General features: G+C 41.2%; 1 protein-coding gene across 1 annotated transcript in view; it reads right to left on the bottom strand.

Moving 5' to 3' along the window:
- AKAP6 (A-kinase anchoring protein 6) overlaps window positions 1-19,836 on the bottom strand; it is a 489,206-nt gene that overhangs the window by 254,886 nt on the left and 214,484 nt on the right. Inside the window, exon 4 of the mRNA XM_060004702.1 lies at window positions 14,390-16,156. Within this exon, the coding sequence (XP_059860685.1) occupies window positions 14,390-16,156 (1,767 nt within the window). The remainder of the gene's footprint in view (window positions 1-14,389; window positions 16,157-19,836) is intronic.

Raw genomic sequence — 19,836 nt, forward strand, 5'->3', positions numbered from 1 at the left:
CCACAGGACTTCAACGTTCCCATCACTGCCGCCTGTGTTTTAGGTAATTCTCCCTACTCTGCGCTCTCTTCCATCTTCCTTTTCTCCTTTCTTTCTTGACTACTGTTCTCTTTTGCCTTTTCCTTCTCTTTCCTCTCCCCCTAGTCCCTTCACTCCCTTGTTCTTCCCTCCTCTCTCCTTTCTTTCACTCCCCTCCCTTCCTCTCCTCTTCCTTCTCTCTTTTTTCTATAGCTTAAAGTCTCCCCCAACAATTGATTATTGGAGCGAATCGATCACTTTTAACAAACAACATTTCCTCACATGTCCATACAGTTTTAATGAAAAGGGCTGTCTCCTTGACACTGAAGTACAGAGCTGAAATGTTGTTATAATCTTGTGTTTAGATATAAATACTTTCCTGATTAGTAAAACCTCCTTGTAAATCTAATAACTGGAAAAAGAATGCATGTAGCAAGATGGGAGTGTTTGTAGATACCAAAATTATTAAAAAGATTACTTGTGATTGTTGAGTCTTATTTATCTAAATATTCTAAATTTTCTCTAGGGGACATACAGTTCTTCAGTAATAACAAAGTTATACTTTTAGAAAAAAATGGAACTCAATGCGGAGAGTTTATCACATTGAATGAGCAAAAAAATAACCAACTTCCTACCAGAGAAGTTCAGGGTGGTGAGTCAGTAAAGGGTAACAACTCAGCCACTGCACTCTCATTGGAACCAAGAAGATAGAAAACAGCATTTACTAAATACATCTGCTTGAAAAGGAGAAGCATTCCCATGCAGATTAGAAGCACAGACCTGATCTTCAAAAGGCCCTTACATCCCATCTAGTTCAATGCCCCCATCTTACAGGTGAGGAAACCGAGGTTCAGAAAGGTTAACTACTTGATTGGTAACAGGCAGCCAGTTGGTAGCTGAGGCAGAAGAATGCAGGTGCTGTGTCCTTAAGTATAGAACTCTAATTGTTCACTTTAAAGTTTTTGTGGACATCTTTTGAACAAAATTTCTAGAGTTCAAAAAAGAGGACAGAATTAGAGTTTTAAAGAATAATGTAAAATTCCAGAGTACTGTTGGTTTACCTAATTGGGTATAGTATCTAGATTGGGTGGCACTGGACCAGCTGAAAAAGTATAGAGGGCACTGAGAGGAACAGAGAACACTCTTGGCAGATAAAATCCAGTAGAGAACAGTTCATTCTGAGAAATCTAAGTAGCTGATGGCTAACGCTCTGAAGGCAAATAGGGAAACTGAGAAATGAGGTTGGAGAGTCTGGCCAAGAGCCAGGCACCTACACCTCGCTCCGGAGTTAGGACTTTATCCTAAGAACGATGCGGGTGGTCACTGCAGGTCTGAAGCAGAAGAGAGGGAGAATCTGATTAGCATCTGAGAAGACTTGCTCTGACTGCAGTGTGGAGAGTGGATTGCCGGGTGTTAGGCTGAGATCAGAAAAGCCAGTAAAAAGGCTGCTACACTACTGCATGAAAAAGTCGATGAGGGCTAGACTGAGTAGCAGCAGTGGACATGCAGGGAACATGCAAGACTGCAGAGAGAGACAGAAGTTAAAGTGGACAGGACCTGTTGAATGTGATGGATTCAAAAACTTGAGAAATTTGTTACAATCTGAGATGACTGCCAGCTTTCAATTTTCGTTGGAGGTACTATTCTCTGAAAGAAGCAATAAGATATTCAGAAGGAAGAAGTAATTTGCAGGTATATGATAAACATGGTATTAGATAGCATGAGTTTGGCTTCTGAGGTGTGGAGCAAGATCCAGGTTGGAGAAAGCAACATACAGGTGGTGCTGGAGACCATGGGCATGGAGAGAACCTAGGAACAGTGTGTAGGGGCATATCCGCTGTGTCTTCTACAGATTGAGGCCCCACAGTGCAATGCACTCAATTTTATTCACCCCAGTCCCTCATTCTGTGTCTGTCTCAGTGGTTCTCGACACTGGCTGTGTCCCTAAATTAAACTGTGAAACATACACCAAATTCAGAGAAGGGAAATCTGCTTCAAAGTCCATCAGGGCAACAAAGATAAAAAGCCAACAGCTGAGGCCCACTAGGAACATATTCATGTTGATCTTGAAAAAAAAAAAAAAAAGTACTTGCTGCCCCTTTGTGACAAGCTTTTTGCAAAATCTGGTATAACCAGAAAATAGGATGTGCTAATAGGAAGCACTCCTGAGAGAGGCATGTTCTAGCTGTAAAATGAGGGAATTAAGTTGGACAATTTCTCATGCCTTTCTTACTGTTACCATCTGTGGTTCTTGCATATAGAGCCGCCTTCAAAGCCAGGGATGTTCAGATGATTTCCCTGTTCTTTTAGTTACACAGGGAACTGATCTTTGGTGACTTCCACATACCTTCCCAATGTCTTCTACTCCTCTCACCATATCTATCCTTCAAGACGCAGCTTCAATGCTCATCTCCCAGCAAATGATCCCAACCTAGTGCTACCTTTTCAACACACTTGCTTAATTTTTCCATCTTTAGCAGTCAGGGGTCTCAGGGGCAATTGTAAACTTATTGTAGTCCCTTCCTTTTTCTTCCCATAATACGTTGTAATGAGATTCCTCTGGTTAGAGTGCTGTGGGAACTACTATTTATAAGTACATAATTATAAATACATATTATAAATATGTATAAATACAAATTATACATAAATAAGTACATATTATTTATAAGTTGTTGTGTGACAATATTATAAACTAGAAGGTTGTTTGTGTTTATCTGAACACACATTCATAGCATAAATTCCCCTACATAAACTTTCTAAGATGTCAGAGAAGTGCATTAACTAAAATTATTGGGCCAGTTAGAGGAGAATTATCTCTAACACAACATAAGAATCATCTGTCAAGGCAGAAGGCCCAGAGTCTCACAGGGAAGAGGGGTGCAGGAGTCTAGGGTGACTATCACAGGTCCCAGGAAGGAGGACAGGCGGCCTTAACCATTGTGGGTTGGGGGTGAGTAGGAGGTTGAAGCTTCATAATGACCAAGATGCCTGAAGGTAGGAGGAGAAAATAGGGTGGTAGCATTTGATCCCAAAAGGCCAGAACCATCTACATACAAAGAGCTGCTGAGGCCTCACCCCTCCCCTCCCATAATAGTAATAATAACAACAATAACAACCACAAGAGCTAACATTTATTGAATGCTTACTACATGCCAGGTACTATTCTAAGCTCTTTACACATTTAATGGTCCAAAAAAAAAAAAACAAAACTCTATGTGGAAGATACACTTTTAACCCTATTTTGCAAGGGAGGAAACTGGGGCAAGAGAGATCAAGTCACTTGCTCAAGGTAACATAGGTGATAATACACAGAACCTCATCTACCTGACAGATGGAAAGCACCTGGGCCTCAGCATACAGGCAGCACCTTTCCTGGGTAAAGTTGCTTATTCACCATGCAACTCTCAGGCCAATCATCTTTACAGAATGAGATCAAGAGGCTCAGACCTGATCTGACATCATGAGTGAGCCGGACACAGAACCCACACTCTTGGAACGATCTGCCCCCATACTGTCAGAACAGAGCACAAACAGCAGTGCTGACAGTTAATTTTAAGACATCACAACGGCAAATCTGCCAAGATGAATGTTTCCAATCTGCTCCATTTAGCTGACCTTACTTGCTATAAATTCGGGCTAATCCATATCTAATTCTTACTGGGTTACTCACTTGTGTGCTCTTCACCATTGTCCCTGATCTCTTGGCATCTAGCAAACACTAGCCAGGCCCCAAATTCCTCTAGGATGTCTGGTTCTTCTCACATTACAGTGCTGGGAATGCAGCATGAACAGTTGCATACCTCCAGGCTCACGAATGCCATAGCCTCACACTCACTTACCACTACGGTCTTCTAAGGGAGATTCACCCAGAATTCCATGGAACAGAAAGAAATTCCATGTTGAAGTGATATGTTCCAGTGAATATTTTGCAGAGAACTGGCTGCAACTCTTAGTTGTGCCTCTTAGTCTCTTATAAAATTTCAGAACTGAGAGGTATCTTAAGAGGTCAGCCAATTCAATTTCTTTACTAATGTTTATTTTTTGAAACTGAGGCTTGGGAGTTAAGTTTCCAAGGTCACAATGCTACAAAGGGGCAGAATTAAGATTCTTATTCTAGTTCTTTCTATTATTGTTGATGTTATTCCCTGAATTCATAGGAAAAGTCACAATAGTGGTAAGACTAGTATTTATGTAGCCTTTAGAGTTGACAATGAACTGTTGCTCTTTGTAATTTCATACAATAATCTGTGCAATGGCGTAACAAACATAATTAATATCCCATTTTAAAGACTAGGAGATTTAAACAGTAAACTTTCAGCAATTTATTCAAGTTTTCATAATTAAACAGTAGGGGGCTGTGAATTGAGCCCAAAGTTCCTGCTTTTAAGTCTTGTACCCTTAAGTAAATTACTAACTTCTCTATGTATAATATCTGTGTCCTCATTGGTAAAATGAGGATATAATAAAAGTGTCTTCATCAAAGAAGGACTTTTTTTCTTGAGAATTAAATGTGTTAAATGAATAAAACTCTTAGCATCTTGCCTGACATGTTATAAGTAGGCAATATATGTCAAGGTTTTGTTTGTTTTTTTAATTGCTACCTTTATAAAACATCCTACTGCTAATACAGAGTCATTACTTTAGTCTTAAGGATAAACAAGAATTCACTAATATCCTAATAATAATTTTAGTTGAATTTAAAAATACAACACTGAGTTTATTCTTCTTTTGATTTTCATCATCATAGAAATATTTGCTGTCAAATGCAGTTAGGAACTTTCATCATCTTGACACAATAAAATGTAATTTAATCATAGCTTTTTCACACCAAGAAAATAACAAAGAACTATTTTCATCTTAATGTTTAAAACTGCAAACAAAAAACTGCACCTTCCGTATACATTTAAGTTAAAAACGAGACGCACTGACTGGATGCAGCCTCACGGTGGTGCTAAATCATCATTGATAAAGGCTCGAGACCCAGCTAAGGCTCTGCAGAAACCAAACTGACGCAGGATTGAAACATTCCTACTGGGTTAACCAGGAAGGTATTTGCTTTGGATCCCTATGGTTCTTCTCCAGCAACCTTGAGCAATGACCTTGACATACTCCCAACAAATCCATTAGTAATGTTAATTCAGTTTTTTTCCTGGCATTGCAACAAATAAATTATACACAAATATATATAATATTACCCTTAAAAAGAACTGTGCAGCTTTATATTTTAATGTTATTAATTGAGAATTCTCAACTTGGATTCGGCCACAGCATTTGCATATAAGATAACATTTACCTTTGCTCCGTTCATCAACTGTGTATCTTAATTTCTTATGTCCCTTGGAACCATTTATTAAAGTCCTTACATCTCCCTGCCCCAAACCTCAGCTTGAAATCCCAACTCTTTTGACCCCCTTCCTCCACTATCTCATTTTTTAAAAGCCACAAAATTGTACTGATTTCTCTTTTATAACATCTCCCACCTCTGTTTCTTTATTTTCCTTAGTTGGCTTCCAAAACCACAGTTCAGACCCTTTTAGCAATAACCTTCAAAATTAGCCTTAGAGCATTAGCTACCAACCTTGACTGTACGTCAGAAATGCATGAAGGAGCTTTAAAAAGTACCTATTCCTCAAGAGTCTGATTTAATAGCTCTGGGTGGAGGCTGAAATTGGAATTTTTTTTCAAAGCACCCCGGTGATTATAACGTGCAGCCACAATCACGAACCACTTCGCTAGAGCTGTACCCAGCACACCATGGCCAGACTAACCTTAAACTACCAACCATCTGAGCCAAAAATTTTAAGTAATGTCTCCTCTTCAGAAAGATTGCAAATTAGTGACTTGAAGGCTAAACCTATCCTATGGATGTGTTTTATTTGGCCCGTTTTTAAATTGTTCAGACCCAAAATTAACAAATTGGGAGATGTCACATAAAACCCAGATTTGCTACTTCTTTTTAAAAATTGCAAGATCTTGCCACACAGGGCCCACACTCCCGTGCAACAATCACTTGGAACTGAGCAGTTTGCTGCCCTCTAGACATGGCACTTACCCTCCGTTACTCAGTCTCTTTCACTCCCCACTTCCACCCGGCTGTATGACTCATTTATATTATCTGTCTGCCCCTCTTAGAGTCATTTTAGTTTGTAACTCCTGGTCTAAAGGAAAAAGTTCAATCTGAATGATACATTCACTCACTCACTTATTCATTGATTCATGCATTCATTAGACAGGTATTTATTTTGTGTCTGTGCTATGTAAACACTTGGAATTCAAAGTTCATATTTTGGTCCTTTCTTTCTAACTTTATATTCCCCTTCCCTTCAACTAACTCTATTCTAAACAGCAATTGGTTTAAGAGAACATCTCCCTCCTAAAGTTCATAGCCTAGAGGCTAATTTCCCAAACTCCTTTGCAGTTAGGTGATGCCACATGACAAAGTCTGGACCAATGGGATGTGAACGGAAGAAATGTGTACAACTTCCAAGTCCTGTCTGTGAGAAGAAAGCTGGGTGCTCTCCATGTTCCCCTTCTGGTGAGATGGAACACAGATACAGCATTTGTGCACCATAGTGCAAGAGCAACAGGGAGAAAGCACCTGAATCCCTAGATGGCCTCTATCTTCCCTGGATCGTCTGCCTACCTCTTGTTATGTATCTGGGGATCTCTTTGTTTATAGCAGTTTAGCCTACACCCTTTACTATTTCCCAAATATACCTTAAATATTCTTGCCCTCAATCTTAGCTTATACCAAAGCTTCTGTCACTAACATTCTGCCTTCTCATCTCTCCTAAATTCTACTCATTATTCAAGGTCCAGCTCAAGTAGTCCACCTTCCGTGATGCTTGGTCTAGGTACACTTGTTATCTTCCTTTCTCTGCTCTCCCATTGTGTAACTTTCCACTTGAGACTTATCAAATATTATCTTATTTAATAAACAGAGCCTAGAATTATGTTGTCCTATCTCTTTCAAATTCTAAGTCCAGAATTTAAAACAAAATTTTAGATTGTGCGTAGCATAAAGAAGAATGTTCAGAGTTCCTACAGCATTCTGCTACTAACACCGCTTGTTGAATAATAATCTGTACTATCATGTTCAATTTGTGATCTTTTAGGACTCCTGAATCTTCCAATTTTAATTACAAAGCTGAGCCTTCCCAACTCTTTAAAAATGTAGCTTCTTCCTTGATATTTAAACTGAATTGTTTATTCTTGCATCTAAACAGTTCCTCAACCCTCTGGATACATATTTCTAAGACTAAGAAATGTACTGAGAAGATCAAGGGTTCAAGCTCAAATGGTGATGAAGAGCCAACTCACAGTCTCCTCTCATATTCAGAATCTGAGAATCTCTATGACAACATCAGAGGAAGAAAGTAGAAGATACTCTTGGGGAAGGAAATTAAAAGGGAAAATAGGTGCCAGAGAGTGAAAACTATATATTCCAGAAAAATAGTAAAGAAAAAGAATAGGAGAGAAGATATAAGGAAGAGAGAGAATTCAGATATAGGAGGAAGACTAGCAACTGTGAGGGAAAAGGTTAGCATAAGGGAAAGGCACATACAAAACGAAATGCCAGTGAAGAACAGTGGAATCCAATAACCTTAAAATGCTTCCTACCTGATAGGATGCTCTTAAGAGACCATTATAAACACCAAAGTGCAGACTACCACTCCACCAACTCTAGGAAAACTGCTATGTGGTTGGTCTAAAAGAAACATCAAAGGCAGGTGAGAATTAAATTTACAGCAGACCTTGATTATAAGTTACTCTGGGGACAAATAAAGAAAAATACAGCTGTGTTTCAAATCAAGTAAAGAATGGCAGACAGGACTTTTTAAAAAGAGTGACTCCCAAGTGTTTTTCTAAAGACGAATCTTGTCTCTTGAAGTTGTGTCCTACCACACAAAAAAGCTAGGGGTGAGATCTTTAAAGCACGAGAGGTAATCACACTGAGATAAAATACAAAATAACTCAAAGACTTAAACCTAAGACGTAAACTGTAAAACTCCTAAAAGAAAACATAAAATAAAAGCCTCATGACATGGGTCTTGGCAATGTTTTCTTGGATATGACACCAAAAGCACAGCCAACAAAAGCAAAAAGAGACAAATGGGGCCACATCATCCTTTAAAAATTTTGTGCATCAAAGGGCCCAATCAACAGAGTGAAAAGGAATGGGAGAAAATGTTTGCAAATCAAATATATAATAAAAGGTTAAGATCCAGAATATAAAGAACTCCTACAACTCAACAACAAAAAAATCAAATAACCCAATTTAAAAAGTGGACAACATACTTGAATAGACATTCTTCCAAAGAGGATATACAAATGGCCAACAAGCATATGTAAAGATGTTCAACATCACTAATCATCAGAGAAACGCAAATCAAAATCATAATGAGATAATTCAAAAGAGTGATGTGCCACAATGTTCACTGCAGCTCTACTGACAACAGCCAGGACGTGGAAGCAACCTGTGTCCATCGACAGATGAATGGATAAGAAGATGTGGCACATATATACAATGGAATATTACTCAGCCATAAAAAGAAACGAAATTGAGTTATTTGTAGTGAGGTGAATGGACCTAGAGACTGTCATACAGAGTGAAGTAAGTCAGAAAGAGAAAAACAAATACCATATATATGGAATCTAAAAAAGAAAGTGGTTCTGAAGAACCTAGGAGCAGGACAGGAATAAAGACGCAGACGTAGAGAATGGACTTGAGGACACGGGGAGGAGAAAGGGTAAGCTGGGACGAAGTGAGAGTGTGGCATTGACATATGTACACTACCAAATCCAAATGTAAAATAGATAGCTAGTGGGAAGCAGCTGCATAGCACAGGGAGATCAGCTCCGTGCTCTGTGACCCCCTAGAGGGGTGGGATAGGGAGGGTGGGAGGGAGACACAAGAGGGAAGAGATATGGGGATATATGTATATGTATAGCTGATTCACTTTGTTATACAGCAGAAACTAACACACCATTGTAAATCAATTATACTCCAATAAAGATGTTAAAAAATATCATAATGAGATATTACCTCACACCCATTAGGATGGTTACTATCTTAAAAAAAAAAACCCAAAACCCCAGAAAATAACAATTGTTGATGAGGATATGGAGAAACTGAAACTCTTGTGCACTGTTGTTGGGATTGTAAAATGGAGCAACCATGACGGAAAAGGGTATGGTGATTTCCCAAAAAATTAAAAGTACAACTACCATATGGTCCAGCAGCAATCCTATCCAATTTCCGGGTATATACCCACAGAATTGAAAGCAGGGTCTTGAAGAGGTATTTGCACACCTACGTTCATAACAGCATTATTCACCATAGCCAAGAAATGGAAGCAAGTCCAATATCCCTCCACAGATGAATGGGTAAACAAAATGTGGTATATACATACAGTGGACTTATTCACCGTTAAAAAGGAAGGAAATCCTGTCATATGTTGCAACATGGATGAATCTTGAGGACATTATCCTAAGTGAAACAAACCAGTCACAAAAAGACAAATACTATATGATTCCAATAATGTGAGGCATGTAAAGTAGTCAAATTCATAGAAACAAAAAGTAGAATTGTGCCCACGGGGGGCTGGAGCAGAGGGGGAAAGGGCAGGTGTTTAATTGGTATGGAGTTTCAGATTTGCAAGATGAAAAAGTTTTGGAGATCTGTTTCACAACAATATGAATACACTTACTACTGAACTGTACACTTAAAAATGGTTAGGAAGGCAAATTTTATGTTACGTTTTTTTACCACAATGGAAGAAGAAGGAAAAGAGAACACAGGACAACAGGATATTTCTTTAATGACTGCCATCATCAGTGTGGTATCATTGATGTGTCAACATATGGTCGAAATGAGGGTGAAAGATAGGATGGATCCTATCTGGACCATTTTACCTCTTGGAAAAAGAAATGCAGAAATCAGTGCCAAGTTAATCCCAGGACCAAACCTCTTCTATATTCCCATTAACCTGGTATTACTGACCACATCCCAGCTCTACCTCTAGGCAGCAGCAAGGGTGACTGTCTTTGTGCTGCTACCACAGACTAGACTGCAATTTTACATAGCCTAGTTACAAAGATCAAGCACTCAGACAAATATTTGCTGCACTGAATCTGAAATAATTTATGTGCAAGGACATTCTTAGCTGGCACCAAAGATTGGGTTTTTAAATTGGGTTATAGATGTCTCTGAGATAAAATGCTAACAAACAGCTGAGTCATTGAACTATAGCTGGGACACCATAATCTAGCATTTGAAGACATTTATATCTCTGGGGAGAAAAGGAATCAGCTACGTCATGCATCCATTAACTTGGTACCAATGAGTCCAACCTAATGGAGTCATGTCTTTCAGGACGAGTTCTAAGGTCCTCATTGACTCTTTAAAACAAATCTAAAGGTTGAAGGTTATTTTTTTTTCTTTATCCTTATTCTTCTTGATCTCCATTTTGCAAAGAATGAAGCTAGTGTTCATCATACTACACATCTCTTCTCCCTTCATTTACTTAATACCCGAGAATCCTGTTCCTTCCTGGTCCCCACAACTAGGCCTCTTCCTTACTCCTGCCTCGTAACTGGGCTAAAACTTTAAAGTCAGTTGTCCTCCTCTTCTGTTCTCCATCTATCCTCAGTCTCTCAGGGAATTCTTCTATTCCCAAGACTTTATCTAGTGGGAAGAGCAAAGCAGATAGGGCTTGAAGCATGGCTCTACGACTTACTAGCTGTGCAGCTTAGGAGAGGTGATTTCATCTCTCTGAACTCCTCTCCTCCACTCTAAAATGGGGACTCATTCATCCTTTCATCCAACAACCTTTATTGAGCACCTACTATGTAGCAGGCAATGTTCTAGGTACATGAGATTCACTAGCAAGCTACACAGATAAAAATGTCTGCCTTCACAGATCTCCCAGTCTAGCAGGGGGAGACAAAAATTAATAATAATACACATGCTAAATAAGAGAATGATATAAAATTACAGAATATGGTGAGAGCTGTAGAAGAAAAGAAAAAGAAGTCAGGTCACACTTTTTAAAAGGTGGTCAGGGTAACCTTCCCTAAGAAATTATTATTTGACCAAGTCTCAGGAGGTGGAGGTATTAGAAAAAAAATGCATCTGACAGAGAATGTGCAGCCAGAGGGAGCTGACAAAGGTCTGAAAGGCAGGGGTGTACCCAGCTTGTTCCAGGAACGGCAAAGGGTCCAGTGGGAATGGAGTGAAGTGAGCATGGGGAAGAGCAGTTGGAAATGAGTCAGAGAGGAAATCAGGGGACCAGTCCATGTAGGATCTCTGAATGCCATGGGAGCTGTTGCAGAGTTTTGAGCAGAGGGGTGACATGATCTGATTTATGTTTTTGGTTTTTCTGGCTGTGTTGGGTCTTAGTTGTGACGCACGGGCTCCAGAATGTGTGGGCTCTGTAGTTTGCGGCACGCGGGCTCTCTAATCGAAGCACGCAGACTCAGTAGTTGTGGCGCGCGGGCTTAGCTGTCCCGCAGCATGTGGGGTCTTAGTCGCCCCCCCAGCCGAACAGAGATCGAACCTGCATTCCCTGCGTTGGAAGGTGGATTCTTAACCACTGGACCACCAGGGAAGTCCCTGATTTATGTTTTAAAAGGATCACTCTGGCTGCTTTGTTGGGAATAGACTATAAGGGGAGCAGAATGGAAGCAGGGAAACCAGTTAGGAGGCTACCTCAGTAATCCAGGCAGGAGGTGATGGTGGCTAGGACCAGAGTGGGAGTACTGGAGAGGAAGAGAAGTGGCCAATGTAAGATAATAAAACCTACCTTGTAGGGCTGTTGCTTTAAGAATCTTATGAGAGCACTACTTCAGATAAAGTGCCGAGTATTTGCCTGATACAAGGAAGATGTTAAATAATACCCTCTCTTATTATATTTTCCTGGTTGAATACGTTTTCTGGGTCACTATATGGAGGAGGTCAAAGCTAGAATGTGATACCCAAGGTCAACTGACATGGGGATTTGGAGTCACCCCTGCCTGAAGCATTGAAAGGAAGTTGGGCTGAGGAAGGGGCTTAATCCCCTTTCAGGTTTCACTTCATATCCCAACTCCAAGACAGTATTTCCAATGGCCTACATTTCCTCTTAAAAATTTCATCGTATACTCAATATCAGTGCATGTATTTTTTTTTTTTTTTTTTTTTTTTTTTTTTTTTGCGGTACGCGGGCCTCTCACTGTTGTGGCCTCTCCCGCTGTGGACCACAGGCTCCGGACGCGCAGGCTCAGCAGCATGGCTCACGGGCCCAGCCGCTCCGCGGCGTGTGGGATCCTCCCGGACCGGGACATGAACCCGTGTCCCCTGCATCGGCAGGCGGACTCTCAACCACTGCGCCACCAGGGAAGCCCCAGTGCATGTATTTTTAAAAATTACCTGCCTCACCTCCACCTCAAGCGGCTACCCATCCAAATGTTTCCTTCTATTAAAACTACACCAGTCCCTAGAGACTGATAACTTAGCTTCATCTTTGTAGAATTATGGAATAAAAGGATGCTTCCACTGGAAGTTGGTATAATAGCCATCATCTGCTTAAAACATCTCTATTTACAAAAAAGAAACGAGGCCCAGAATGGAGCAGCATTAGCTGTGGGCCGCTCCTGTCTTTAATGACTGCGCAAGGGCTGGAACCAGTTTCCTGGATCCCGTTCACTTTACCAACAGCGCCCCCCATTCGCCCATCCCCCATCACAGCAGCCCCTAACACTGGCTGCCACAGGCATCTCTGCACTGGTCACCGCCATGGCTGCCATGACCATCTTTCCTGTTATTGCCAATTAGGCCTTCCAGAAAGGCTATTGGAGGCCATGGCACACACTGCTTTAAGTGTGCTGGCTCTGGGTTCAAATTCTGACTCTGCACTCACTAGCTGTGAGGCCTTGAGCGAGTTTCCTAACCACAGTCTGCCTTAGCATCTTCATCTGAAAAGTTCTTACCTCCCAGGACCTAAGTAGAATAAGGCATGTAAAGCCCTTAGCACAGAACCAGCACAAAATAAGAGCCCAAGGAGCATGAGTTATTGTTAGTTGTATAACTATTCTCAGTCCCTTTCAGAGACGTTACCATGGATGCCTGGTAAGCAAATCCTAATTGCCTTGGTCTGGCCATCAGGGCCTTGCAGCTACCAGGTCTATTAAATGTATGGAAACTTTTATTGCTCTCTGCTCACTGACCTTCCAGTCAAGACAGCTGTGGATCCCAATACCATGCTCATTCCCAATACCCACCTCTGCATTTTGGTTTTTGCTCCTTCTACCTGAAATGCCCACTTCCTTCTCTCTAAATCCTGGCACATCCTTCAAAGCCCCGGTGAAGGTTTATTATTTCACAAGAACTTCCCAGGTAAATCCTAGCTCTACTGATATTATTTCTTCTCTACAATATTACAGTATTTACATGTAGTACATACTAGTCACTTCCTAATGGAGAGGCAAGGGAGCATTTAGTTAATAGTATGGGTTCTAGAGCAGACTACCTGGTCTCTCTCAGCCTCAGTCTCCTCTACGTAAAATGGGGTTAATATTAGGGCTGTTGTGAGGGTTGGACACATAAATACTTAGTAAACAATTCTTAATATATGTTACGATTATTATATATTGCTGTTAGCTTTACCCTCTTTGTTTTATGTACCCATATGTACTATACTTTTATCCAGTATCTTAAATCACAGCTTACATTAAGGAGCTGAATTCTGAGAATTTTGACGTCTGTCCTTCAAGATTCCATCACATAACAATTTGTTCTAAAAGTACAGATTTACCCAAAATATCAACTCCCCAATCTCAGAGCCCACAGATGGTACAGAGTATAGGTAGCATGGTTATTAGCCAGAGGAGGAAGACTGAAGAAAAAAATTCCTGATAAATTAGAAATACCTGGTCTTTTTCTACAAGAAGTTAATATTGGAGATGTGAGAGCTATTCTGGGGTTAGAACCAACAAATCAAAAAAGCACTGAGGGTAACTGGAACTTTCCCTTCATGTGTTCCTGAGGTACTGGCGTGTGCACAGCTACTGTTCTACCTTATCTTGTATTCCGTTCAAGGGGGTCCACCACTCATCAGGAGCCATGTTAGGTTTGAGCAATATCAACAGAGAGATGTATACCAGCAGGGACACATCAAACTAATGCACAGACAAGGGCAGTTCCTAGTGATGCCACTGTTACAACTCAGTGATCATCGTGTGTTTTTTCTTTCTTTCTTTCTTTAGGGAATCGGTTATGTTTATCAAAAATAGCAACACATTTTATCATGGGGTGGGGAAGAGTTCACCTTTTCCCAGCAATACTTCCAAAAATCAGGTAAGAAATCATTCCGATTAAGAAGACCACCCTTACCTCTATTTTTTCCCATATGGCTTCATAGTTGTCTTGGTGTTGAATATCTTGCATCAGTTTCTGAATTAAAGCAGACTTTGTAGTGGAATGGCTCTCATTTTTCTCAGAGGATGAAGCTCTCTCTGACTTCTCATCAATGTATTTTTTCATGCCAGAGAGAGGCACGCACAACTCCTCGTCGGAAGGAAGGTCACTAAGGGGGCCAGATTCAATGCTCTCCCCGAGCGAAGAGGCTATATCACTGGATGAGCTTGGAGACACCCTGCCTAGCCTTGTATGCTTCTTCTTGACATGGTATGTTGGATAGATCTCAGAATCTGAATTCATTTCAGACAGTTCCCAGTCATCAATATTCTGAATGGTTTCTCCCCTGGGTTTCTGAGGCAGAAGCTTTGTTAGGTTTTCCAACTTCAAAGCTAATACTTCTGTCTGCTTAAGGTGAGAGGGCAGTGCTAGGTACTCATCAGAGCCATACCAGGCCTCCACAACCTGACCGTTCCTGGTGACGTGACTTGGGGAGGAGGTGTAGCTTTTTTTGCTTTTGTGTTCTGAAAGAAGGGGTACCACAGACGTGACGTTGTCTGAGCCAGCAGAGGACTCACTGCTCGGACTAAAAGGGGGTGAACTGGATGTTTCCGACTGCACCGGCAATTGGGCATTCCAACTACTCTGGTTATACGGCTCAAGTGAGGATGTGGAAGCAGAATCTGTTTCTGGCCCCTCTATGGCCTTGGAAGTGCTAGAAGGAATTCCATTCGGCACTACTGAGCTCCTAGTGCTTTGGGCTTGCTTGCCTGAACTGGGGTCCTGTTTAGGTGTCTGGCATGAAGGCACCTCTTCTACGGTCTTGTGAGGCTTTTTAAGTCGAAGTTTCTCTTTATGGCCGTCACTCAGCCTCCCCAGGCTGGAGGAGATCTCCTTAATGTGACTTGTGACTGTGTTTTCAAGATTCCCATCCCCCACCTGGTGCAAACACTCATGTGAGTAGCTGGCAGCAGAAGGTCTGTTGGGGTGAGACGACTGTAACACCAGGCAAAGTTTAGCTCTGTCAAGAGGGTCCGCCAAGGAAGGCGCGCTCCTGCTCATCTCAGGCTTGAGATCAACCACCTGCTTCATGCCACCAGCGCCTTTCAGATTATTCTTAAAAGTCTCCTCTTTAAGGAAAAGCCCTCTTTTTGGCAACGTGGGCTGTGTGGGAGAGTCCTCGTTATAATTAAAGCAATCTCTGATGGATCGCTTGGGGGTTGCATTTTCACAAGGAAGAGGCTGTTGATTCTTTGCCCCGAGTTGGGAAGAGGAATCAGATTCTTGCTTCACAGTCTCCAAAGAGGGTTGTCCAGCATTTGTCAGAGCTTCCCCTGAAGATGACAGCCCCTGCGTTAAGCCTGGCTGCTCCTCCGCTGTGGCCGCACTGTCTTCCTCACACCCACCTCTGTCCTCTGCTGAAAGAGACACCTGAGACGCCTCCTCACTAACTGCTTCGCTGCAGTTGGAAGGGACCGCGTCAGGAGCCACCGTAAGTAACCCAACGCTTCGGATAAGCTCAGGGAATTCCTTTTCCATTTCACTGTAGCTCCAAGAGTCAAAGGGTTTGGTTTTGACCTGGCTAGAGGTCATATCACCCAGGCCACTGAGCAAATCCTCACTTGGACTGTAGTCAGACAGTTCGAAAGCAGTAATGCCACAATCCAGAGACAAGTAATTCTGAGAGCATTTGATAGTTAACTGTCCTGAGTCATCTACTTCTGTTAGAGCATCAAGCCGGTCCTGAAACAGACAACGGGAATGGTTTCAGTAAAGGCAACATTATATTCAACTGCTGCTCACATGAAATCTCAGCAGAGGCCACTATAAAGGTCAAAAATGCTTCAATCTCAATTGTTTCTGGTTTGAGATATAGAAAGGCATATTCATTATCATATTGCTTTATATAGTATCCTGTTCTTAAATATTTAAGGATTTTTCTTTAATCTGGAGAACAGAGCCTTGATAGAAATGGTCAAGGCCAAGCCAAAAATAACCATTCTTACCCTAACTTTCTATTTTAAAATGGTGCATTTTTCATTTAGTAAGCATTTCTTAAGTGATGCCTTAAGTAATAACATTTCTGAAAACAAAATAACATGAGAGTGAAATCTCCATGGATGTCTCTTTTGCTTATCACCCCATCACCTACCACAGTGGCGAGCTCATAGTAGATGCTCAGTAAATATTTTAAAGTAGAATAATTAATTATAGTAAGTCTGTTGTGTTAAATATATATTCACAAATCACAAGAAGATGAACTACTGAATGTGCATACATAACAAAAATAGTTCAAGGCCAACTTCTCTTTGTCCCCACCTTTTAAAGGTAACCACAGGAAATCCTGGAGAAAATTAATGAGTCAAAAGTGTATCATCTTAGCCCCCATCCCCGCCCTCTGTATGCACTCTCCCCTACCCTCCACCCCCATCCCCATTTCCATTTGTGTGTGCTAGATACCAAGTGCCCAGCTTCCCTCAAGGTAAGCTGATGTGAAATTCCCCTATGCTAAAAAATAGTATTATAAGTAAGTGTTTTTAATTTTTTAATCTTTAGTTGTATAATTCAGGTTCTTTTCTCATTACTAACGCAGTTGCTGTTATCACACAACAAATGGGGAGACTTTTACTTGATGATTTGTTCGGGGCAGAAGGACCTCTGGTAATCCTACATGCCTACCAGGCTGAAGGATAGCTGGTCTAATCTAGCCCCTTAGGAGATGAAGGAAGAAAACTGAAAAGTAAAGCGTGGCTATATCCCCAGATCTCTGCTCTCCTGGAGGAGGGATGGGGTGAGCAGGACCCTGTATCATTTCAACCAGGTTATCCCAAGATCTGGCCTTTCCAGGACCTTACATCAAGTTTTGGGGGTCATTTGTTTGTTTTGCTTTGTTCTCTCCCTTCAGACCTTTACCTTGCCTTTACCTCCTACTCCCTTCACTCTTTTTTTTTTGCGGTACGCGGACCTCTCACTGTTGTGGCCTCTCCCATTGCGGAGCACAGGCTCCGGACGCACAGGCTCAGTGGCCATGGCTCACGGGCCCAGCCACTCCGTGGCATGTGGGATCTTCCCGGACCAGGGCACGAACCCGTGTCCCCTGCATCGGCAGGTGGACTCTCAACCACTGCGCCACCAGGGAAGCCCACTCCCTTCACTCTTATTCCACAACATCCAGATAAATAATAATGACGAAAAACCTCATTTTACCTTTCTAGGCCTCAATGTCCTCATCTTATAAATGGGGGTGGTTGATTACCACTACTACTTTTTCATTTAATCCTCAAAACAATTTTCTTCTGGGGTCTGTACGATTGTCCCTGTTTTACGTAAGTGGAGCTGAGCCAAAAGAAGGTGCATAACTAGCACACAGCCTCGGGACTAAGGCTGAGCTAAGCCTTAAACAAAGGCTGTCTGACCCATAATTTGACCCCTATGCCATAATTTGCTCTGATTCACTGGATGTTATTTTAAACGGACATACCCTCTCCTCCAGTTTGTCCTGCACATTGCCACCAGAGTAACCTTTACAAATTTCAAGTCTTGATGCTATTACTTCTCTGCTTAAAATCCTTTATTAACTTCCTGCTGCTAGGTTAAAACCCAAACCCTTTAAGAACAGACGTGAAGAGGCCTCTCTCAAGCCACTCCCCCCTCCCTGGCTGCACCCAGCTACGGTATCATCCCTCCAATTTTTTAATGTGTTCCTCCTGCCCCAGAGCCTTTGCACATGCTATTTCCTCTGCCAAGAAAGCTTCCCACCTGTAAAACTCTTAACTAGTTAATTTTTACTCACCCCTCAGACCTCAGATCAAGCTTCACTTCTGCAAGATTCTAAACACCCACCTAAGTCAGAATCTTTTCTTATAAGCGCTCATAAAACTACGTTGTTTGTCCTTTAAATATTTATCTCAAGCTTTAAATACATATTATTGTGATTATTTGATTAATCTGTTTATCCCACTAGTTTGTAAGCACCACAGAGTATAAATCACATAGAAAATGGCTGACTTTCCAGGATACCTGCAACACTTAGCATAGTGAGCTACACAGAATTCAAAGCTACATCTGTTGAATGAATGAATGAATGAATGAAGACATTTTGGAATGTATCTCTATGCCTTCATGAAGTTTATTCCTCTGATTATGTAGTTTTCGTTGATTCCAGTAATTAAAAGCCCAAACCTCAGAGTTAAATTCTAGCTCAAGCACTAATTGTTCATGTGATCAGGAACCAGTAGCTTGATATCACTAAGCCTCATTTCCCTCATCTGTAAAAATGAAACAATAAGCCATGCCATAGGGCTGTTGGGAGGCTTAAAGAAGACAGAATATGTAAGACACAAGTCTGGCACATGGATAGGTTCTCAATGAATGCTTACTCTTATTACTTATTTTATATATATATATATATATATATATATTTTTTTTTTTTTTTTTTTTTTTTTTTTGCAGTACGTGGGCCTCTCACTGCTGTGGCCTCTCCCGTTGTGGAGCACAGGCTCCGGATGCGCAGGCTCAGTGGCCATGGCTCACGGGCCCAGCCGCTCTGCGGCATGTGGTATCCTCCCGGACCGGGGCACGAACCCATGTCCCCTGCATCGGCTGGCAGACTCTCAACCACTGCACCACCAGGGAAGCCCTATTATATATTTTTTTACTAATCAAATATACCGAGGGGGGAAGTTTCATCAAAATGAGAGGTGTCCCTATGCTAAATTATACTGCACAAAGTAAGAAACCAATATTAACTGCCAATATCAACAAAAATGGTCTAACTGGAATTGTTTGGCTTTTATGCTTCATATCTGGAGGAGGATCTTTAAAGAAAGAAGTCAGAAGCCCAAAACACCAAGGAATGAGCCAGTCAAACAAAAGTCACAGTTAGCGCAATTTTCAAGAGAATAATAAAGGGAAATTCCAATTTAAAAGCAGGTTGCATTTGCTAAAAGTTTTTTTATTTGGTTGTTCAATGTTCAGAACTTACTCCTTTACAAAAATAGTACTATAAATAGTGATTAAGCTCCAAAGCTATCCCATAAGTTAGTATTTAAATTATTAACTAGTTGAAATTTACATTATTTTTAATCATTTTTATCACAAAGTTACAGCACTGCATCTACTTAAGTGAGGTCAAAGCGGCATTAAGGAAAAATGTTCCTATGATGAATAGAAAAAAAAAGATGTGAGAGTTCAGGTAAAAATTAGACCCATGAAAATGTCAGCTACCCGCTTCTGGACAGGCAAGGAATACCATAACCGTGGGAAAGTATTTGATCCCAGTTTTGGTGGTCACAGAACGTTAAGACCAGGGGATACTGTGTTGTTCAAAAATAACAGGTACTCAATAAATGATGTTAGCTGAACATACGGCATGAGACATCTAGATAATAGGGTATGGCTGCCTTTTCCTAATTAAGTCTTTC

This window comes from Delphinus delphis, chromosome 2 (genome assembly GCF_949987515.2).
Source record: "Delphinus delphis chromosome 2, mDelDel1.2, whole genome shotgun sequence".
In the NCBI taxonomy this organism is placed as follows: domain Eukaryota; kingdom Metazoa; phylum Chordata; class Mammalia; order Artiodactyla; family Delphinidae; genus Delphinus; species Delphinus delphis.